A 23503-nucleotide genomic window follows, 5' to 3' on the forward strand; every position below is an offset into this window, starting at 1 on the left:
GTATCATGGCGCGCATGGTCATAAGACCGAAGATTGCAGGCAATTAAGGGAGGAGGTAGCCCGTCTATTCAATGAGGGCCACCTTCGAGAGTTCCTCAGCAATCGAGCCAAGAATTATTTCAGAGAAAGGGACACCACCAGGAAAAATGAACAGGAGGAACCCCAACATGTCATTCATATGATCGTCGGTGGGGTCAACATTCCACAGGGACCCATATTCAAACGCACTAAGGTATCAATCGCTAGGGAGAAACGAACCTGAGATTATGTGCCCGAAGGCACTTTATCATTCAACAACGAAGAAGCAGAAGGCATTTCTCAGCCCCACAACGACTTTCTGGTAATTTCTATCTTATTGAATAAAGTTCAAGTTAAGTGTGTTTTAGTGGATCCAGGTAGCTCGGCGAATATCATCCGATCGAGTGTCGTGGAGCAGCTCGGCCTACAAAATCAAATCGTGCCCGCAGCTCGAGTCTTAAACGACTTCAATATGGCCAGTGAAACAACTAAAGGGGAGATTATTCTACCAGTGAACGTGGCTGGAACTATTCAAGATACCAAGTTCCACGTAATCGAGGGCGACGTGAGGTACAATGCCCTGCTCGGAAGGCCTTGGATCCACAATATGAGGGAAGTCCCTTCGACTCTCCACCAAATGATGAAATTCCCGACGTCATATGGTGTAAAAACAGTATACAGGGAGCAGCATGCTGCAAAGGAAATATTTGCGGTCGATGAGGTAACACCGATATCGACACTATCAACCTCGGAAAGGTCGAGCATCAAAGGTAAACAGGAAGTCAAATAGCAATCACAACCACCAGCCTCGACCGAATCGGGGAAGCAGGAGATAGAAGAAGCAGATGAGGATTTTATGACCCCTCGAACTTTTATTGTTCCCGAAGATTCTGACGCCACCAAATCAACGGTCGAAGAGCTGGAACAGGTTATATTGATTGAGTACTTGCTCGAGCAAAAGGTATACGTGGGAACGGGATTAACCCCCGAACTCAAGAAAAAGCTTATTCAATTTCTTATTGATAACATAGATTATTTTGCTTGGTCCCATTTAGACATGACGGGGATCCCACCGTAGATAACGACGCATCGGCTAAGCCTGGACCCTAGGTTCAAACTGGTGAAGCAAAAGAGAAGACCCCAGTCTGAGGTAAAACACACATTCATAAAGGACGAGGTAACTAAACTTCTCAAAATAGGGTCCATTCGGGAGGTGAAATATCCCGAATAGTTAGCCAATGTAGTTGTAATCCCTAAAAAAGGGAACAAACTTAGAATGTGTGTAGATTATAAGGATTTAAACAAGGCATGCTCCAAAGATTCTTTTCTACTGCCTAACATCGATCGCATCGATGCCATGGCCGGCCACGAGATCCTTACTTTTCTCGATGCCTATTCCGGGTACAATCAAATCTAAATGAACCCGGAGGACCGAGAAAAGACTTTATTTATCACCAAGTATGGAACATATTGCTATAATGTAATTCCCTTCGGGCTAAAAATGCAGGAGCTACTTACCAACGCCTAGTAAATAAAATATTCGAAGAACAAATAGGTAAATCAATGGAAGTTTATATTGATGACATGCTAGTTTAGTCCCTGCGCGCAGAGGACCATTTGACTCATTTGCAGGAAACGTTCGAGATTTTAAGAAAATACAACATGAAGCTCAACCCCGAGAAATGTGCTTTCGGGGTCGGTTCGGGCAAGTTCCTTGGCCTCATGGTATCGAATCGGGGGATCAAGATCAACCCCGATAAAATCAAGGCCATCGAAGACATCACCGTCGTGGACAGTGTAAAAGCCGTGCAGAGGCTAACTGGATGGATAACTGCCTTAGGTCGATTCATTTCGAGGTCGTCAGATCGAAGCCACAGATTTTTCTCTCTACTCAAAAAGAAGAACAATTTCGCATGGACCCTGGAATGCCAACAGGCATTAGAGGAATTAAAGCGATACCTATCAAGCCCACCACTGCTTCACACTCCAAAGGCAGATGAGAAACTTTACTTGTACTTGGCAGTATCGAAAATCGCGGTAAGTGGTGTCCAAGTTCGAGAAGAGCAAGGTACACAATTTTTCATTTATTATGTAAGTCGAACCTTAGGAGAAGCAGAAACTAGATATCCACACTAGGAAAAATTGGCACTTGCACTGATAAGCACCTCTAGAAAGTTAAGACCATACTTTCAATGTCATCCCATATGCGTACTAACTACTTACCCACTTCATAATATTTTGCACAAGCCCGAACTATCAGACCGATTGGCTAAATGGGCCATCGAACTCAGTGGGTATGATATCGAATATCAACCCCGGACGACCATCAAGTCTCAAATTTTAGCTGACTTCGTGGCCGATTTCACGCCAACCCTCATACCCGAAGTTGAAAAGGAACTCTTGTTAAAATCAGGTACATCATCGGGGGTATGGACCTTCTTCACAGACAATGCTTCGAATATGAAGGGATCCGGGCTAGGCATCGTTTTGAAGCCGCCCAAGGGTAGCGCTATTAAGCAATCTATCAAAACTTCTAGGTTGACTAACAATGAGGCCGAGTAAGAGGCCATGATTGCAGGTCTCAAGCTAGCTAAAAGCTTGGGAGCAGAAGTCATTGAAGCCAAGTGTGACTCTTTACTCGTGGTGAATAAAGTAAACAAAACCTTCGAAGTTCGAGAGGATAGAATGCAAAGGTATTTGGACAAACTGCAGGTAACTTTGCACCGTTTCAAGGAATGGACTTTACAACATGTACCTCGAGAACAAAACAGTGAGGTCGATGCACTTGCAAATTTGGGGTCATCGGTCGAGGAAGATGAGATTAGCTCGGGGACTGTCGTTCAACTCTCGAGATCCGTGATCGAGGAAGGACATGCCGAGATAAACTCTACAAGCTTAACCTGAGATTGGAGGAATAAATATATTGAATACTTGAAGAACGGAAAGCTCCCATCAAACCCTAAAGAGTCGAGGGCCCTACAAACCAAAGCTGCTCGATTCACATTGACTGAAGATGGAACATTATACAGAAGGACATTCGATGGACCATTGGCAGTATGCTTAGGACCAGGAGACACCGATTATGTTCTACGAGAGGTCCATGAAGGCACTTGTGGGAACCACTCCGGCGCTGAATCACTTATTCACAAAATTATTAGAGCAGGATACTACTGGGATAACATGGAAAAAGACACTAAGGAGTTTGTTCGAAAATGTGATAAATGTCAAAGGTTTGCACCGATGATCCATCAGCCCGGAGAACAACTTCATTCAGTCCTATCCCCGTGGCCATTCATGAAATGGGGAATGGATATCGTCGGCCCTCTGCCATCGGCCGCAGGTAAAGCTAAGTTCATTTTATTTATGACTAACTATTTCTCTAAATGGGTTGAAGCACATGCATTCGAGAAAGTGAGAGAGAAAGAGGTTATAGACTTCATCTGGGATCACATCGTATGTCGATTTGGGATACCCGCCGAAATAATATGTGACAATGAAAAATAATTTATCGGTATCAAAGTGACAAAATTCCTTGAAGACTAAAATATAAAAAGGATATCATCAACGTTGTATCACCCTAGTGGGAACAGACAGGCCGAATGGTCGAACAAGACTATCATTCAAAACCTAAAGAAAAGGTTGAACGATGCTAAGGGAAATGGAGAGAAATTTTACCCGAAGTTCTTTGGGCATATCGAACAACATCAAAGTCCAGTACGGGGGCAACCCCATTCTCCTTAGTATATGGCTCCGAAGCCTTGATTCCAGTTGAAGTCGGGGAACCCAGTGCCAGTTTCTACATACAACAGAAGAGTCAAATTACGAGGCTATGAATACTAGCCTCAAATTATTGGATGAAAAATGAGAAGCCGCACTCATTCGAATGGCTGCACAAAAGCAACGAATCGAAAGATACTACAATAGGAGAACCAACCTTCGCCACTTTAGAGTCGGGGACTTAGTCCTGAGGAAAGTCACCATCAACACTCAAGATCCTAATGAAGGGAAACTCATCCCAAATTGGGAGGGACCCTACCAATTCCTCGACATCGTTGGAAAGGGATCTTATAAGATCGGCATGATGGACGGCAAACAACTGCCAAATAATTGGAACATATCGCTTCTCAAACGGTGTTATTGCTAAGGTATGACTTTATCCCCTTTTTCATTTATATATTCGATACTAACTCACTGCAGGTATTCGATCGAAGACATCGAGACCTCAGGTTTTAAAGCACGCGTTACACTCTTTTTCCCTTAGATCGATTTTTGTCCCAAGTGGGTTTTTCCGGCAAGATTTTTAACGAGGCAACAATTATGTGCTACCTGAGGACAATTCAACAGTATCCAAGGCTTCTTTACAATCAACCTCGAATACTGGGGGGCATCACCCTCGGATGTTACACTTTCGAGGAAAATACTTCGTGTCAAATGATCTCTATAGAAAAACTTTGTAATGGGCCAAACGGTCGAATGAACCGTGTCCATATAGATTAGTCGAGCCCCGATGGAAAAATTATACAAAGAAGCATTCTTCCTTTATCAAAAATCTTGTGTCTCAAAGAAAATTTTCTACTATACAAGCTCCATACTTATGATTTTGTGAGAAATGGCTCAAGGGCCAAGTGCAAATATACCTCGTACACTCGGGGACTGCCGTCGACAATCGACATATTCGAGTAATCTAAACTCAAATTTCTAAAACCTCAAAGAGGCACCCCTAAATCTATAGGCCAAGGACATCACTCTCGGGGACTAACACTTCGAACAAGTTCGAAGTGTTATTGGAAAATAAGCCCAAGAGGCATACCCAAAGGCTACGGCCAAATTAAGGCGGCTCAAAGACGTCCGAATCCAGCAATAAAAATAGGACTTCAAATTCTTTGAAAAATCGGTTAAAACGGCTACCCTCGACAAGTAATCAAAAAGACTTCGATGAAATCAGCCCTTGAAAAACCTTAAGAGGTATCAAATTATCTTAACACAAACATGCTAAGGCACAAAAGGCAAAGGGGTTTCAATCGACATCGAACCCTCATATGTTAAGGCATAAAGAAATATTTTACTAAATCTTCTAAGCCGAAAAAGGGAAAAAAATAGCCATCTTTTAGAGGCCATATCGGCCCAATCTAAAGAGCCTAAGGGCCAATACACTTAAAGTTCGAGATTTTATTCTCACTTAATTCGGACCTAAGGGTTCCACTATTCCTAGCTCAAATAAAACTGACTTGAATATAACTCGAGGATTCATCATTATTTGACATAAAACCTTAAGGGGTCTGTTACTGTGAGTTCAAAACTTACTCTAACTCGACTATAAAAACAGTATAATTATGGCTTCGATCAAGCCATCCGAAATCAAAATCTCGAACATATTGTTGAGCTCGGGGACTCGCCCTCACTTAACTAAAAAACCTAAGGGTTTGTTCTACTCTGAGTTCGAGCTATTGCGCACTCAATTATAGAGGCTACAACAACCCGATTGCAACAAAGTTTTACAAGGCAAAGGCAAAATAGAATTTATCGTAAATCACGAAACGGAAAGAAAACGAATCTTTCATATATGCAAAGTATTTACAAAGACCATACAGGGTCTTACACAAAAATAAAATCCTAAGTGCCTAGTCCTCCTCAGGAGCTGCATCTTCGGGAGCTTCATCTTCATCTCCTTCATTCTAGGATCCACTCGCAGAGTATTCATCATCGAAAAGCAAAGCTCCGGCCTCATCCTCCAGAACTTTCGCACTCTCGATATCAGCCGTGAGGTCGAAACCATGAGCATGTACCTCTTCAAGAGTCTCTCTCCGAGACTGGCGCCTAGTATGCTCGGTAACAAGGGACAATCTAACCTCAGCAGCATCAGAAATTTCCTTTGCCCGAGTGTTAGCGGCTTCAACGTTGGTTCGGTAGGAGGCCACGAATGCCTCTGCCTCGGATGTGGCCCTTGCAAGCTCAGTGGCCAACTGAGTCTCGAGCTCTTCAACCTTCTGGGCTCGGGCCAAGTTCTCCTCCTTCACACTTCGGAGTTAACGCTCAACCGAAGATAGTTGGGCCCGAGCCGTATCTTTCTCTGAGGCGAGATGATCCATGTTCTGCTTCCACCCCAAAGTCTCTGCCTCTTTCATCTTGGCCTCCTCACAAAGCTGCTCAACCAATTCGTCCTTCTGCTGAACTTGCAGGATCAAAGTGTTAGTCGCCAATATCAAGTTAATACATAATAAGCTCCCAAAAATTTGCATTACCCGTTCAATGAGCTCGGTCTGATTTTGATGAGCTTTTGTCAGCTCGGCTCAAATACTCATGATCTCCTCTTCTTTTTGCACACATAGGAGTTTGAGGGCGTCTCTCTCCTCCGTAATCTTTTTGAGATCAGCCTCATATCGGCCAAGCTCAGCTCGGTATTTGGAGGACACTTCTCGATGGAGCATCGTAGCCTGTACAAAAAGGAAGGAAATCGGACTTAGAGAAATAAAAACAAACGCAAGCATGGTAACATAGGCTAAAACTCACTTGGTTCAGAAGCCGCTGAGACTCATAAAAAATGAGTGATGCGTCCAAGTCAGGAACATCATCGACCCCAGCAAAGCAGCCGAAAAATATATCATCCTCTTCGGGGCCCGTCCCCACATCGGGGGTCCCATGGACCAAGCATCCCGAAACTGCCCCTCAGAGAACGTGGGACCGGGCGGTGAATCATCAATGTTAATTACCCGAGTGAGTAACTTGGGGCATTCTCTTCTCTTTGAAGGGCCTCAGAACTAGACCTTTCAGGTACACCCACTGGTTGCTCATCACAGAAAGAGGAATTATCAACACCCGATGACTCGGGGACTCTGCTCGGACCTTCCTTAGAGATCACTTCGGTCTACAGCTGAACCTCCTCGATCGTCACCGGCTCAGCAGTTCTCGAAGCTTCGATGCCTTCCCTCTTCCGAGCCACCAGTATGCAGTCGGTATCTTCTCCCTTCTCGTCTTTATCTCGTAGCGTTTGGACTATATCGGCAGACAGAACGGCGGGATCAGTCTTCGACTTTCGAGCCCTGCTTTTCCTGGACTTTGGGGTATCTGGAGGCGAGGCCCTTCTCCTTTTATTATCTTTGGTCGGCTTAGGGACCTCCTATTCCCCGAGGGGAGGCAGCCTCATGACGACATTATCTCCAAGACCTGTATGAGAAGAAATTAAGTTAAAAAGAAGTATTTCAAGGAAAGCATCAAACACATACAAGGAAACTTACTATGATTTTTGGCCTCCCATCGACCCTTGGCCAAATCGCGCCACGAGCGCTCAACATACGAAGAGGTTGAAACCAGTTGTCGAACCCAACCTGCAAGGTCCGGGACTGCACCAGGAAACCATGGGGAAGTTGCACCATAAAGAAGAATATATATGAGAAGAGGTAAAGGAAACATAACAAGTAATCGAATGTTATCAGTGAGGTTCTACTTACGCTTCATATTCCATTTTTCGGGGAATGACATCTTCTCGGCGGGGATTAAGTCAGAGGTCCTGACTCAGACAAACCGGTCCATCTATCCTCGGTCCTTGTCCTCGTTTATGCTCGAGAACAGCATCATCGTGGCCCGACGCTGAAGCCTTATCAGTCCGCCGTGATAAAGACGGGGATGTATAGCTTAATGAGATGATCGTGGGTGAAAGACATCCCCTCGACCTTGCTCGAGAAGAATCTGAGCAAAATGACAATGCGCCAAAAAGAGGGGTAGATCTGGCCTAGGTTACCCGGTATTGGCGGCAGAAGTCGATTATGACAGGATCGACAGAACCTAGTGTAAAAGGGTAAGTATACACACTTAAGAACCCTTTCACATGAGTGGTGATGTCCTCCTCGGGGGTAGGAATCACCACCTCTTTATTCTCCCAGTGGCAGTTATTTTTCACCTTCTCGAGATCGCCTTCGGATATCGAACAAATATATCTAGACATGGGCTCGCATCGGCCATGAACCGAAGAGGGTTTTTCAATTTTAAAGTCGGAAGTAAGTTCACATGGCCCGGGGATACACTCTTCGATACGTGGCTCCACCGGTGTTTTGTCACCGGCCGGCCACGATGAGGATGCTTTTTCTTCTTGAGGAACGGTCTTTGATATTTTTGCCATTGCTATATGAGGTTTAAGGAAGAAGAAGAAGGAAAAATTTGTGTTTTAATAAGAGATTGGCAAACGGAAACCGGCAAAGTTGATGAACTTGAAGAGAATAGAAGAGCTTTTGAAGATTAGAAGAAGTTTGAAAGTAAAGTTTGAGAAGATTATGAAGGTGGTTTATTTATAATAGCCACTTTGATGGTTTGAAAGCACTGGTGGCCGACCATCAACTGACGTTAATTAATGACCTTGAGAACTGTGCAGACACGACGCTTCAATCGCTTTTTTTGCTTACGTCACAATGTTGACGTCATAATTGATCGAGGTATTAAATCGAAGTCTCAAATTCATTTTTTCTCGTTACACTCCAAAAAACGAGGGGACTATCTGTATACGGTCGAAATCGGGCATTCCCGATTTCGTTGGCAGGGGAGTTGCCTCGAGGGTAACCTCATAATAAATCAGGCTCGAGCTCGAAGATAGAACAACAACCTGAAGATCGAAGTGTTCATTGAGATCGAGGCCAGCAACAATCGAGATCAAGCATGGCTGACTTCGAGTAAGGCGTAATAACGGAATGGTGAGATACCAATAACCGGTTGAAGATCACGACGAAAATCCTGGAACAGATCAAACCAAAGCAGTTATTAGTGCAAATTATGGGATCTACTTTCGTTATTAGAGTTGTACCTTATTTAGGATTCCTCTATTATATAAAGAGGGATCACATTCACTTGTAAGGGGAAGAATCATTATTCACTCATAAGAATATACACATACGCTCCTTTCTTTGTTTTACTTACTGTTCATCGCTGTTTATTCTATCCTCTACTGTTCTTATTAACTAACCTCGAGACTATCTCAAATCGAGGTCGAGGCATTGTTTCCAGACCAGTTTGATTTATTTTATTGTCCAATTTATCTAATTAATTTATTGTTTATCAATTGGTACTGGTTTAAATCTCATATCTTTAAAACCACAATATAAGTTTAATTGTTACTCAACTTTTAGGGTAAACACCTTAAAACCACAATATAAGTTTAATTGTTACTCAACTTTTAGGGTAAACATATTTGTAGTCACAAAATATTATGGTAAATTTTAAAATCACAAGTGTTAAGCACATTTTTATTTCTCTTACATACATATCGAGTTAAATTCTGTCACATAAAAGAAAAGGAGTATCATATGTTTTGAAAAGAAAATAATGCGACGAGTGAAGAGAATATTCTTAGCAAAAAGGTTAATTACTTAGGGCAAAAAGGTTAATTACAAAGGTCAATGTAGGCGTATGCATTATTATGCTAAAAATGCCAAGAATATAGCGTAGAAGGACAAGGGAAGTTTCGAGTTTGGGGCATTGGCATGGGTAGAATGCGAGGATTTCACGGGAGGAGAAACGGGGAGGTGCTCACAGTTTGTCCATTAGGTAGAGAGGGGATAGCCACACGACCACTTTGTAGACAAATACATTTTGTCAAGATATATTAAGGTAAATCAGACTAACGATTTTCTCCAAATATGTAAGAGTATTTATGCATTTTAGATGTGACTTTTCAATTTTTCCAACTATTAATATAAGATTTTGTTCGCACATCCTAATCTTCCACTTGAACTAAGTTACATGTGGCTCATTACCACGATCCATAAATTTCTCTCCGTACAGTTTCACGTGGCTTGTTATCACAATCGACGAGTTAGTTTCGAGATTCAGTTAAACTTTGTTACAACAATGGAAAGGGGATGAGGATAGATGATTGAGTTGAATAGAGAATAATGCGATGAGTGAAAAGAATATTCTTAGCAAAAGGTTAATTACATAGCTCAATGTAGCCATTTAAATAGGAACGCGTAAAAATCCCAAGAATATAGCGTAGAATGGCAAGAAAAGCTTGGAGTTTGGGGCATTGGCATGCGAGAAGTTTGAAGGATAATGAGAAGACTTTAACGGAAAGAGAAAAGGGGAGGTGGCCACAATTTCTCCATTAAGTGGAGAGTGGATATCCACAAGACCACCTTGTAGTTAAAAGGTACCTCTACATAGATGTTTTTAGAAGTGGTTCATCCTTACTCTTTAATATTCTCCTAAATACTTGTTTTTTTTCCTTCCATCAAATAAACGAGAATTCTATTGATTTAAAAGAGGTTTCGCATTAAATATCCATACGATAAAACATTAGCATATTGTCAACTTTCGGAGTACATTGTTCCAAGAGATTTTCGACTAAATTAGTCCTAAAAAACTCTTAATATAATGTGATATTTTAGTTACATTCGTACAAGAATCTTTTAAACTTCTAATATAGATTTTGTTTGCGCACCCAATAATCTCTCCCTTAGAACTAAGTTTTACGCGGTGCATCAACACAATCCAAAGATCTATTGTTGGGTTCCCACATCACTAAGGATGTGAATTATTTCAATGTATGGTCTTGGATATTACTCACCTCACAGACTAGATTTTGAGGCTAAGTTAAGCCTAATATCCATTCTCTCATCATGACAGTAAAGCAAGAGCCATCAAATTTTATGATTTACGCGATGTTAAACTTCATTTTATATTGTTCACGCTTTAAATATCCGATCCAAATGTGTAGGGCCGTTGAATTCCCACATCAATAGAGATGCGAGTTATTTGTCTCATTATATGATGTTTTACAATTCTCACTTCATGAACTAGCCTATGGCACATTGATGGTAGGCTAGGAGCTCACGTTTTTAACTATATTTCGCACTCTAATTACTACACATTGATTATATTTGAGCCTAATTGATAGTACATTGTACTAATTACGTGTGTTATGCCATGTAGGATGTGATTTCGAGTGGAGAAATAAGTTTGGAGCAAAAATAGATGATTTGGAGCTTTGAAGTCTGAGTAGAAACCCAAGGAATTTAAGCCGGGATCATGTTCGGGTTTCGAGGACTAAGTCTGAATATCAAAAAATGAGAAGAGACATTTACTGTGAGAAAATTACACTACAGCGACGCGGGGGCACAAGGTGCTAGTGCAAATTTCCTGCAGCGTGAAAAAAAATTTGCTCTCTGAACTTTCCCATTGGCGTGGTGCATGGGGCAACGCGAGGTGCGTCGCGCATGTATATTGTTTTTAGAATAATTTTCCACTTCGGCTTTGAAATGGTAGTTCCGCCCGGACCTGCTTCTACATGGTATAAATACATCGAAAATACGTTTTTGAATGGACTTTTGATCTGAAGATTGGAAGAGCATTGGATATTCAAATTACAAGGATTCATCATTCTTTACTCAATTCAACATCCGAGTTTGGATTGAATTCATATTTTCTTATTCTTCAACTTTATTTGTGATGACTTTCTCCATGATTATGGAGTAGTTTACTTTAGTGTTTGACAGATATGGTATTTTGATTGATGCTTGTGGATTTTAACTCTAGTTCTTGCATGAATTCAGTTATGGAGCTTTGAATTGGTTGCAAGTTTGTTCACCAAATTATTTAATCAAAAGAGGAATATTATTTTGGGCGATTATCCTTGCATTATCTTGTTTGGTTTAATTTAGTGATTCTTTTAAGTAATCGAATGAGCTTGTTGAATTGTTGATTAAATCAAGTTAGGAGAATATTTGAGAGACATTTTCCTAAAGACTAGTCCATTAACGTGTTCTTGCATATTTTCATAGTGCTTTATATTAGTTCACCTTGTAGAGTTAAGGTTTAATCGAGAGATCAGTTTTGGCAACACGTTTGAACTAATCATCGAGTGAATTCGTAAGAATCATTAGAGCATTAGAGTGAATTGAACTAGAGTTAAATTCCGAGTAGCTATCTTGCACCTATCGTGTCACGACACTTATTTCTCCTATTTATTAATTCGGTGTTGCTCAACTCTTGTCTTTATGTGATCAATTGTTAATTGCTTTAGTTTTAATAATTAGTTTAAGTTCATAATCATTCTGACCAAAGTAATAATCATCCTAAATAACAATTAAGTCAAAAATTACTTAAATATTATTTAAATTCAATTCATGTGGAGACGATAATTATACTATATTTATCTTTGACCAGCAAGCATTCATTTTTGTGTTGTGTTTAGCGCTCGTCACACATGATTTATTCTCTTATCATCTCATTATGATCCACATGTTAATTTTCGAGATTCACTGTATCTCCCCCATAGCCGAGCTTTTATGGCCACCAAAGTCTCGAGCTAGCTTCTTCTCATACGTGTGCATCTCCAAGCTACCTATGACTTGGTAAAGGTAGTAAATCGACCCCATGTCATCACTCCGGCTCTCTAGTTATTACCTATAATTATTTGTAGTATAATTCACGAAATTTTCAAATATATAATAGTTAAAAAACTTAAAGAATATGTCCGAATTCACACGAAAACTTATATGATTCAACCGATGTACTTTGAATCTTTCACATCAAATAGAAAAAAATTAATATTTATGACAAAAAATTACCGATAATTACTTTAAATTATATTATTTCTTTTGGTCAATGCATAAAATTAAACTCTAGAATAAATTGGTAAAAGAGAGATACCTAGAGAAATGAGATGGAAACCACTATTATCAAAGTACGCGAGTGGTCGTTATCTCTCGTTTAAACAATGGGTACTTTAGCTAATCTTGTTTATTTGGGGGGAAAAAGGGGCCAACAAATTCGAGTCTGTCAGATTGGCGTGCCTGATACTGTAGAACAATTTTCCCAAAAAGAGAGATATTAAGCGATCTTTATTAGCTCATCTTGCAAAAAGAAGCTAACCCCACTTTCTAGTTATCACTGAAACACAGTTGAAAAGAAGCAAATACAGCTATTCTTTATCTGCTCCTTCCCCTCAATCACACACTTTCCTTTTAATTGGTTTTAAAAAAGGTAAGCATTTTAATATATGTGATATTAATTTTTATTAGTTCCTTCTAACACAGAAAGTTTTGGAGCCGAGAATAAAATTATATCGTCTCTGTATGAGTTTTAAGTCACTTTTGTGAAATCAGTTACTAATATTTGCATTATGGTAAAATTATCGCCGTATAACTTTTAAGTCACGGGTTTGAACCGTGAAATCAGTTACTAATATTTTCATTAGGGTAGACTGTCGATATGGCGTGAATTGAGAATGCTTGTGCGCCCGACAATCCTTTAGTTTCTTCTAGCAAAAATGACATATTTGCTTTTATATTTAAAAATAGTTTAGTTTTCAATTATAGTTACGTAACATATAATGATATATTTAATACCATAAATTTTAAACTTCTTTTATTATCTCTTAAATTATGAGTCGAGTCAAACTATGTCATATAAGTAAATTCTACACACACTAATCTTTTTAGATCTCAAGTATGGGAATATGGTGGTTTGTTGTAATTGTTGTATAGTTACATACATATTTATATAACAAAATTCAAAAAAAAGAAGAAGAAAATTGTTTATTTTTTAAAATTTTGTGTTATATTAAACCGTCATATAAAATGGAAGGAAGTGAGTAATTTTCTTGAATTCTGTTTTTGGGTGGAGAGAAAATTAGTAAGTAAGAAGTGGTGGTGGGGGCAGTGGTGCTGATTCTAAAGTGAAGTGAAAGATAAGATTTTGGAAACATTCCGAGCTTTGGATTTTTGTGAGAACATTGTGTTGGTGTTGTGGCAGGCAAAAAATAAGGAAAACAACTCATCTTTTTGATGGGTCGTTGTTTTGTGTTTTTGTTGGTTCTTGATAGCTAAATAGTTACTACTAAAAAATACTAGTGGTGGGCAATTGAAGGTGGTTCTTGGATTTTCTCTCAAAGTTGTACTACTTCACGTCACTTAATGCTTTTACACTGTATTTGCACTGTTTTTCAAATGCTCTTTTCCTTTTCATACGTAGCTGAATTTTGATGATTGCATTGCGCTGCGCTGCATGTAAGTTAATTTAACAGCTTCTTTGGTGAGTCCTGTAGATAATGAATAGTAAAAAAAATTCCATTTTTCTTCTCTTATGTTTTGACAATGCCTGTTCAATAAGTTTTTCTTTGGTATGTATATATTATGTATATTATATGTATATATTTTATACTTATATACAAAATATATACATTTTCTGATTCTAGATCAGTTTCTGCAAATGGGGTTTGAGCCCTTGTGATGGTTTGTTGGTTTTCTTTTTGGCTTGTTTTCATTATTTGTGGTATTGTTATAGGCAGATTCATTATTTAAACTTGATAGATTCTAGATTCAACTTTTAAGATTCTTGACACTGTACTATTGTAATTATGGGCTCAAGATTTAATATTTGTTGAAGTTTTAGTAAATTTTTTAATATATACGAGTATTTATATTTCATGTCGAAAAGATGGCAGTTGAACCCATAGTATATAAACTCCATCCACGTCTAGTGTCGTGTTATGTTTGTTGAGATGCTATGTTTTGGAAATTTGCTTTTTCCATTGCCAATATGAACCACTTTTGTTTTGGTGGTAGTGTGTGTTTGTTCATATTTGTACAATTTTCCAGAATCAGTTGATGCTTTTTGTTGAAAATTTTAGTGGTGCTCTTCACTTCATACCATTCTGATGTGTCTTTGCTGTGACAGGTTCTTCTACTTCAGAGGAATGTTGATTCCGGGGTTTGTTAATTGTTTTCTCAAAAAAGGCAATTTGGAAGTTTTCTTAAATATATAAACATTTAGAGTGGAGGTATTTTGAAGATAAAGAATTAGTGGAAGGGCGGTGGTGTCAGCGGACAGCAAGTGGGATTGCCTCTGATTTTCAGAACTATAATTAGCATTTTTTGCCAGACGCAGAGTCTGTTGGTCATGTCTTAAATACTATCAGCGGATTCAGAATTTAAAAGACGGTGAGTTCTGAAGAAGTCATTTCCTTCCTTTTGTTTGCTGAATTATTAAAAAAACCGGAGGTGAAGAGAATTCGTCGGCGAAGATGAAGTTTATGAAACTTGGATCGAAACCTGATCAGTTTCAGACTGAAGGAGATAATATCAGGTGAATAATGGACTTAATTTGGTGAATGTTGTTTAGTTCTTTCCCAGCATAACTCTTCTTTTTTGATTTGTGTATATATGTCTTATTTCTACCTGACTTTAAGTTCGACGAACTAAAAGGGTAAAAAAATCATTTACACAATCAGGTCACTTATTAGGTAATTACAAGTAAATTTTTACGATAAACATTACTAATAAGTTACTTGGTAAAATAATAACCTACTATGAAAGGTTAAAAATCACTGATCATGTGAAATCATTTCCAGATGATGTACTTTTCTATTACTATATATATTGCTATGGCTATTTGAGTTGTATTGTCTTCATTTAGGCCAGTTCTTCCTCTCAAGCACATCGTACTGTACAACTTTGCTTGTTAGATGAAAAACTCTTTCGCGGTTATCATTGTTTATATGGTAAATCAATCTTCAACTATTTGGTTGTGTGAAAATTTGAAATTCTGATAGTAGTAGCAAAAATTAAAATTAATGTTTGCATATCGGTAGGAGCAATGTGATGCAGAGTGGCAATAAATGACTTACATGCCGATTAGATATTAAGTACTCCCTCCGTTTCAATTTATGTGAACCCATTTGACTGGGCACGGAGTTTAAGAAAAGAGAGAAACGTTTGAATTTGTGGTGTAGAATGTGACACATATATTTTGTGTAGTTATAAATCATTACATAAAGGTAAATTATTTCCAAATAAGGAAAGAGACCATTCTTTTTGGCACGGACTAAAAAGGAAATAGGTTCACATAAATTGAAACGGAGAGAGTATTATTTTTTTTGAAAATATATGCTTTTAACAATTTTAGACAATCAAACATCAGGAAATGATTTCATCAAGAAAGTTGTGATGGCCCCTTTGGAGTATCAATTATAGACACCAAAATAATACATAGCATTTGTTGTTTCGATTCACTTGTTATTCTTCATTTGCTTTTCTCATATGAAGAAGTGATGTGGATAGTTTTAATTGAAGATTGTTTACTATGTTTTTCACTAGCCATATGATGTATGAACTATGTATATATTCAGGTATGTAGCAACTGAATTGGCAACTGACATGGTTATCCATGTTGGAGATGTGAAGTTTTACCTCCACAAGGTATGTAGCCTTTCTAATCCGTATTTGTAGGCTGTTTTCTGCATGAGAAATAGCAAATATACTATCTTCTCGTGCCAAAATATATTCTGATAATACTAATTGCAATGCAATTTTCTCCAGTTCCCCCTTCTGTCGAAGAGTTATCGCTTGCAGAAGCTGGTTGCCTGTACAAATGAGGAAAACGGCGATGAAATCAACATCCATGATATACCTGGTGGACCTGCTGCTTTTGATGTATGCGCAAAGTTCTGTTATGGTATGACAGTAACTTTGAATGCATATAACGTCGTTGCAGCTCGTTGTGCAGCAGAGTACTTGGAAATGTACGAGACAGTTGAGAAAGGAAATCTTATCTACAAGATTGAAGTTTTTCTTACATCTAGCATCTTCAGAAGCTGGAAAGACTCTATCATTGTTCTTCAGACCACAAAAGGTTTTTTTCCCTGGTGCGAGGAACTAAAGATCGTTAGTCATTGCCTGGATTCCGTGGCATCTAAAGCTTCCACAGACACCTCAAAGGTGGACTGGTCTTATACTTATAACCATAAAAAGCTTCTATCTGAAAATGAAATTGATCTGCACTGCGACGTAGTGAACAAGCAACAGCTTGTTCCAGAAGACTGGTGGGTTGAGGACCTTTGCGAGCTTCATATTGACTTGTATAAACGGGTCATAACAACCATAAAAACAAAAGGAAGGATGTCTGCAGAAGCAATAGGTGAAGCATTGAAAGCATATGTCAACCGAAGGCTACTTGGATTCAGCAAGGGTAAGATACATGGAAGTGATCCTGAAAAGTATCGGTATCTGGTTGATACGATTACTTGGTTGTTGCCCAAAGAGAAAAATGGTGTTTCGTGTGGTTTCTTGATCCGATTGCTGCAAGCATCTATTGCATTGGAATGTGGACAAACAGTGAGAAGTGAACTGAAGAAGAGGGTCGGGCTGCAGCTGGAAGAGGCGACAGTAGGTGACCTTCTAATTCGAGCTCCAGATAGTGAAACTATTATGTTCGATATTGACCTAGTACACGACCTCATAGAGCAGTTCATGCTCCATCAAAAGAATGGTCAGATTGATTGTCCAGCAGATAATAGATTCCAGGATATACGGCCTGCATTTGCATCAGAACGTTCCAAGGTTAAGGTGGCTAGGATAATTGATGGATACCTTGCTGAAGTTGCTAGAGATCCAAACCTACCTCTATCGAAATTTGTCAATCTTGCAGAGTTGGTATCTGGTTTCTCCAGATCATCCCATGATGGAATTTACCGTGCTATCGACATGTATCTTAAGGTATCCTTTTGCATTTCTCTTGTTTGAATTACAGCTAGTACTCCGTTCGTCTAAATTTGTATGACATACTTTCCTAATTTGTCTATTCCAAAAAGAATGACATATTTATTATTTGGAAGTAATTTAACTTTAAACTTTTTATTTTGCCCATTTACCCTTAATGAGAAGCTTTTATAGCCACACAAATGTCATGGCCTCACAAAGCTTTTACCCCTTAAGCCTTTAGGATCATATATTTCGAAAGTTTTTTTTTTTCTTCTTAAACTTCGTGCCGAGTTAAACTATCTCATATAAATTGAAACAGAAGGAGTAATTATGTACGCTCAAGTATCAGTATCAAATTGAGTAAATTGGTGAAACACACCAATTTTATGTGAAGGATTTTTCATCAAGGATTATGAATCATCATTATTTTCTTTTGGTAGGAACATCCCGGGATTACCAAAAGCGAGAGAAAAAGAATTTGCAGGCTGATGGACTGCAGGAAGCTATCAGCTGAGGCCTGCATGCATGCTGTGCAGAACGAGCGCCTTCCTTTGCGTATAGTTGTACAAGTTCTATTCTTTGAGCAAGTAAGAGCCACAACATCATCCGGCGGTGGCAGCACTCCCGACCTAACTAGATCAGTTAAGGCTTTGCTCCCGGTGGGATCTTACGGGAGCTCCACGTCTGTTACATCCAACACCGAGGAAGATTGGGATGCTGTGCCCACAGCAAAGGAACTTAAAGCTCTGAAAGGTGGGCTTGCTACTCTAAGATTGAGAGACAGGGAAGGTAACAATGGTAGTGACTTGAACGACATGAAAACAAATGCGGAAAAAGTTGATACTAGCAAAGTGAAGGGTTCAATCATATCGAAAAAAATGTTCTCAAAACTGTGGTCAAATAAAGATAGACTAAGTGAGAATAGCAGCTCGGATACATCAGAAAGCCCATCATCTTCAAATGCAGGGGAAACAAAGTCTACCCCATGTAGAAGTAGGAGGCAATCTATGTCTTAGTATTAGCTGCAGAGCAGCCCCAGGGCTTTGGTTTGGTAATAAGAGCACAGTGTGTGATCAGTGGGTTAGACGCACGTCACGGATTCGATTCTTGTCGCGAACTAAAGCCTGGTATTTAAGTGGAAGAGAGTAGCGGGGCGCACAATGTGTGATCAGGGCGTTAGACGCACGTCACGGGTTCGAATCCTGGCGCGAACTAAAGCCTGGTATTTAAGTGGAGAAGAGTAGAGGGGTGGTTCATTATTCACCAAGTTTCGAGCCGTGTGTCTGCTGGTCGTTGGAGATTTCTCGATTATCAAAGAAAAAAGGATTAGCTGCTGAGCAAACGAAGTTTTCCTTAGCATGTTAAATGTTTCACTGCCTGTTGACACTAGGATTGTAGAACTATACTTATTTAATTCGAATGTATTTGCAAGGTAGATCAGCTTAGGACTGCCACTGTATCCTCTAATTTCTAGTTTTTCCAATGAACTCTATAATCCCAAGATGTATAGGTTTTCACTACGATTATAGGCTATCTTTTGAAGGATTAGAATTGGATTTGGACTTGTGTTTTAGTTCTTTGTTCTGGTCTAATTTCTAAGTGGTTGAATATTTGTGGCAGATAATTAAAAAGATCTTGGTCTAATCTTTATTACTTGTCAAAGGGTCGTTATGATTAAACACGTTCCTGGCATGCAAATATTGAAAGTTTAATTATTGAATCCACATCGCGTGGCTGATGTGTTTGGTATGATAGAAATCTATGTTCTTGAGAATAATAAATCAATCTTTATGTAAACATTATAATAATATTAGTCTATTACCAATAATTAGTTAGGGTACCACTTGTAAGTTTGTATATAAGATAATCTGAATATAGTAAAAAATGTAAAGGTCAATTTTCCATCAAATAAATCACAGAGATTATGAACGTGCTAATTGGGAGCGAAAATTGGTGGAACTGAAGAAAAGTAACTCATTAAAAGGAGGTGGTTAAAGTGATAATTTCATTTTGTTTTTAAAGCATGCATATTTTATAGATAATCTACCAAATATGTTCTGATTATGTTTCTCAATCTGACTGCCTATTTTTCATACTTCCATATTTCTCCAAAATTTCAATCAGCAGCGTAGCTGCTTTCAGCTGATAGAGCTGATCTTCTTCTTCTTTTTATTAAATTTTAATATAATCATTTCCTACTTAACTCCACTGATTCGACTAATCCAGATTCGTGTTGGTAATGTCCATTAATGAGAAAATTGCTCCCTTCTACAAATTTCTTCATTCCCAGAGCTCAGACCTCTGATTAAGGATAGAGAGATTTCATCCATCTCGCCACACCTCTTAGTGGTGTTGATACCTAATAAATCTTGGTTAACTAGACATGAACTGCTGGTCCACAAAATTGCACCGGATGTCCTCGTAAGGGACTGATTTTTAAATATTGTCCCGATTATTGGTCCTTAGAAAGTATTGAAGAAAACAAAGTGAGTCTTCTTGATTTAGTAATTATTTGACTAAATTGGTAATTTAGGTTTATTTGTGGTGGTATTTGAAGGTTTTATTTCAAATTTGAGATCATTTGGAGTAGATTTGAGGTGATTTAATCGAAAGTGAAATTGCAATATCGAAGAACACTTTGCTGAACAACACAAACAAACTATGCAATCGGGTAGATTTTGATGAACAATCTAACTGTAACGACCCACCGGTCGTTTTGCTTTCTAGATCCCCATTCTCCTATTTTAGACTTCCCATATGTGCTTTTATTATTTTTTGACTTGCGGGGATGTGTGGTTTGGTTTTGAAATGGCTCGGGTTGAAATCGGGACACATAGTTCCATGATAGTGGTCAAGTTTGACTTGAGTCAACACTTTGAGTAAACGACCTCAGAATCGGGATTTGAAGGTTCCAATAGGTTAGTATGATGATTTTGGACTTAGGCGTATGTCCGGATATCTATTTGGAGGTCTATATGTTGGTTTGAGGCTTTTTTGGCGAAAATTTGAAAGTTGAAGATTTGGAAGGTTGAGAGATTTGGCCGAGAGTTGACTTTTTAATGCCGTGTTCGGATTTCGGTTCCGAAAGTTGGAATAAGTCCGTTGTGTCATTTGAGACTAGTGTGCAAAATTTCAACTTATTCGGAATTAGTTTGGTATGATTCGGCATTAGTTTTACAAGTTGAAAGTTCATTAGTTTTATTAAGCTTGAATTGGGGTACGATTCGTGACTTTGATATTGTTCGGTGCGATTTGAGGCTCCGAGCAAGTTCGTAACGTATTTTAGGACTGGTTGGTGTATTTGGATGGGGCCTTAAGGGCCTCGGGTGTGATTGAGATGGTTGGTGGATCATGTTTGAACTTAGAGGATTGCTGAAGGCTAGTATTTTCGCACCTGCGAAGTTTGGGCTGCAGGTGCGGCGCTACAAAAGTGGCTGGTTCGCTACAGGTGCAAAGTTTTGGCTAGGGGAGCCGGGCCCACAGGCGTGCGGCCGCAGAAGCGGGAGAAATCCGCAGAAGGGATTTGAGTTGAGGGAGCAGGGACCGCAGGTGCGATGATCGTCCGCAGAAGCGGAAGCGCAGGTGCGATGGTGGTCCACGGAAGCGGAAGCGCAGGTGCGTCCCTTGGCCGCAGAAGCGGAATCTCTGGTCTTAAGTTAGGGCCGCATCTGCGATGCATTTTCTGCAGATGTGGAGTCGTAGAAGCAGAAAAGGTTCCGCAGATGCGAAAATTGCTGGGCAGAAGATGAATTTAACTCGAGACTTAGGCTCATTTCACTCACTTCTCTCTTGGTTTGGCCTATCTTTGGGAGCTCTTTGAGGGGAGTTTCACCGAGCATCACAAGGTAAGTGGATTCTACCCATTTTAAAGTTAAATACGTGGATTATGGGTAGATTTAACATGAAAATTAGTGTAAATTTGTGGGATTTTGTTGGAAATCTAGGATTTTGTAAAAATGGGGTTTGACCACGAAATTGATTATGGAATTAGGAATAAATTATATATTTGAGTTCGTAATGTCATGGGTAACGTTTATTTTCAAAATTTCCGGAATCCGGTTACGTGGGTCCGGGGGTGACTTTTATGGACTTTCTGAATTTGGTTGGAAAATCACTTTAGTAATTGAATTATGAACTTTTGAGCATATATTAATTAGTTTATACAACTTTTTGCTAGTTTTGGATTGCTCGTCGTCGTTTGGCGATTGCTAGTGAAGTTAAGAGCCGGATAGTGAACTTGGAAGCGAGGTAAGTCTCTTGACTAACCCTGTAAGAGGGAATTATCCTCTTAGGTGTATTAATTATTGTGTGCTACTTGTTGTGGGAGCTACGTGCACACGAGGTGATGAGAGTCCGTACGTAGCTATATCCATGTTATGTCCGGGTAGACTTAGATTCACATCATGCCTTAAATGTGCTATTTGTACTTACCTTGTATGTTTGATTTCTTTAATTTTTGGCTGGGATTGCGGCTAGAATAAAATATTGACTGAGTGTACTTTGAATTTTTTTGGAATATTCGACGAAAAATAGATCTGTGTCTTCTCGACTCACATATACTTTAGCGAGTGAGGTAGTTTCTCTATTCTAATAGGATCAGGCCGTTCGCATCGGCAGTGTTGTAAATTACTCTTATGGGATTGGGCCGTTCGCCTAGGCAGTACAGTGTATCACTTTTCCTATGGGATCGGGCCGCTCATCTCGGCAGACTCGTGCTTAATACTTGAGATTTGATTTGGTTTTGATATTAGTTGAGTTCGTGCCTTCGAGGCCGGTTATGATATTTTAGTGATTTCGTATTGATCCATGTTTGGAAATTTACTATTAAGTTTATGTGTTTTGTTGCTACTTGTTGTACTTCATGCATGTCTACTTTATGTATTTTATCATCTAACCACTAGTAAGTGTCAAGTCTACCCCTCGTTACTACTTCTTCGAGGTTAGACTAAATACTTACTGGTTACGCGTTGATTTACGTACTCATGCTATACTTTTGCATTGATTGTGCAGGTACTGAGACAGGTACTTCCAGTGGTCACACTAGCACGTAGACATACTTTCACGGAGACTTAGTGGTGAGCTGCTTGCCTTGCTTCGATCTGCAGCATCCGGAGTCTCTCTCTGCCTTATTTATTGTTTCTGTCTATTTTATTTCGGACAGTACTTGTAGTAGTTTTGTATATTCCTTAGATTGCTCATGCACTTGTAATACCAGATTTTGGGGGCTTCTAGTGGAATTTCACTGTTGAACTTGTTGTTACTATCACATTACTTTATATACTATTCATACCCGTATTTTTAGTAAAACAATGCATATGTTTCCATGAGATTCATGTTTAGTTCCTATTTAATTAATGAAAAATTCTAAGTTTAAAGGTTAACTTGGATAATTAATGAGGAGGTTCACTGTTGGCTTGACAAACACATCGTTGGGCGCCATCGTGACCTATTATAGGATTTGGGTCATGATAATTTGGTATCAGAGCTCTAGGTTCACATAGGTCTCACGAGTCATGAGTAGGCCTAGTAGAGTCTAGCGGATCGGTGTGGAGATGTCCGTACTTATCTTCGAGTGGCTATTGGGTGTTAGAAAACTCTTATTTCTTCATCTCCTATCGTGCAATTGATGTTGTGCTAAGTAACTTTCTCTTATTCTCTCACAGATGGTGAGAAGGTGCGTTACAGTTGAACCCGACGACATAGGAGCTTCTCTCCCGGTTATCAGAGGCAGAGGCCGTGGCCGAAGGAGGGCCACAACTCCTATGAGAGGACGAAGACGTCCTAGAGTTGCTCCAACAGTACCACCAGTGAATCCGGTGGAGGATCATGTTATTGAGGAGCAGGATGAGGTACCTGCAACTGAGCTGGCCCCAGCGTATTTCATGACTGCACCGGGCTTCCAAGAGGTCATGGGCCGTATGCAGCGGTTCATGGATTCTATGACCCAGGCTAGGTTATTCCCAGCAGATCCAGCCATATCTCAGGCGAGAGAGGGAGCACAAACCCCTACCGCTCAAGCTCTA

The 23503-nt window shown here is 39.5% G+C and overlaps 1 protein-coding gene across 7 annotated transcripts; it reads left to right on the forward strand.

Annotated features, from left to right (window-relative positions):
• Nucleotides 1–12807: 12807 nt before the first annotated feature.
• On the forward strand, nucleotides 12808–19053 carry LOC104121288 (phototropic-responsive NPH3 family protein NPY4-like). 7 transcript variants are annotated; one of them, XM_009633245.4, is made up of 5 exons: nucleotides 12808–12984; nucleotides 14680–15087; nucleotides 16130–16199; nucleotides 16320–17495; nucleotides 17921–19053. In XM_009633245.4, the coding sequence occupies exons 2-5, from the start codon at nucleotides 15026–15028 to the stop codon at nucleotides 18494–18496; spliced, it is 1884 nt and encodes a 627-aa protein (XP_009631540.1). In that variant the 5' UTR covers nucleotides 12808–12984; nucleotides 14680–15025; the 3' UTR covers nucleotides 18497–19053. The 7 variants fall into 7 exon arrangements, with proteins under 7 accessions (XP_009631540.1, XP_033508738.1, XP_009631537.1 ...); XM_033652847.2 differs by lacking the exon at nucleotides 12808–12984 and adding an exon at nucleotides 13630–13869; XM_009633242.1 differs by lacking the exon at nucleotides 12808–12984 and adding an exon at nucleotides 13876–14009.
• The last annotated feature ends 4450 nt before the right edge of the window (nucleotides 19054–23503 follow it).

Source organism: Nicotiana tomentosiformis, chromosome 9 (assembly GCF_000390325.3).
Source record: "Nicotiana tomentosiformis chromosome 9, ASM39032v3, whole genome shotgun sequence".
In the NCBI taxonomy this organism is placed as follows: domain Eukaryota; kingdom Viridiplantae; phylum Streptophyta; class Magnoliopsida; order Solanales; family Solanaceae; genus Nicotiana; species Nicotiana tomentosiformis.

Bases quoted from the DNA above. Each gene is read 5' to 3' on its own strand.
- LOC104121288 (XM_009633245.4), top strand. From the start codon at position 15,026: ATGAAGTTTATGAAACTTGGATCGAAACCTGATCAGTTTCAGACTGAA. The intron at 16,200-16,319 runs GTATGTAGCCTT...AATTTTCTCCAG, and splicing joins TGAAGTTTTACCTCCACAAG to TTCCCCCTTCTGTCGAAGAG. The intron at 17,496-17,920 runs GTATCCTTTTGC...TTCTTTTGGTAG, and splicing joins CTATCGACATGTATCTTAAG to GAACATCCCGGGATTACCAA.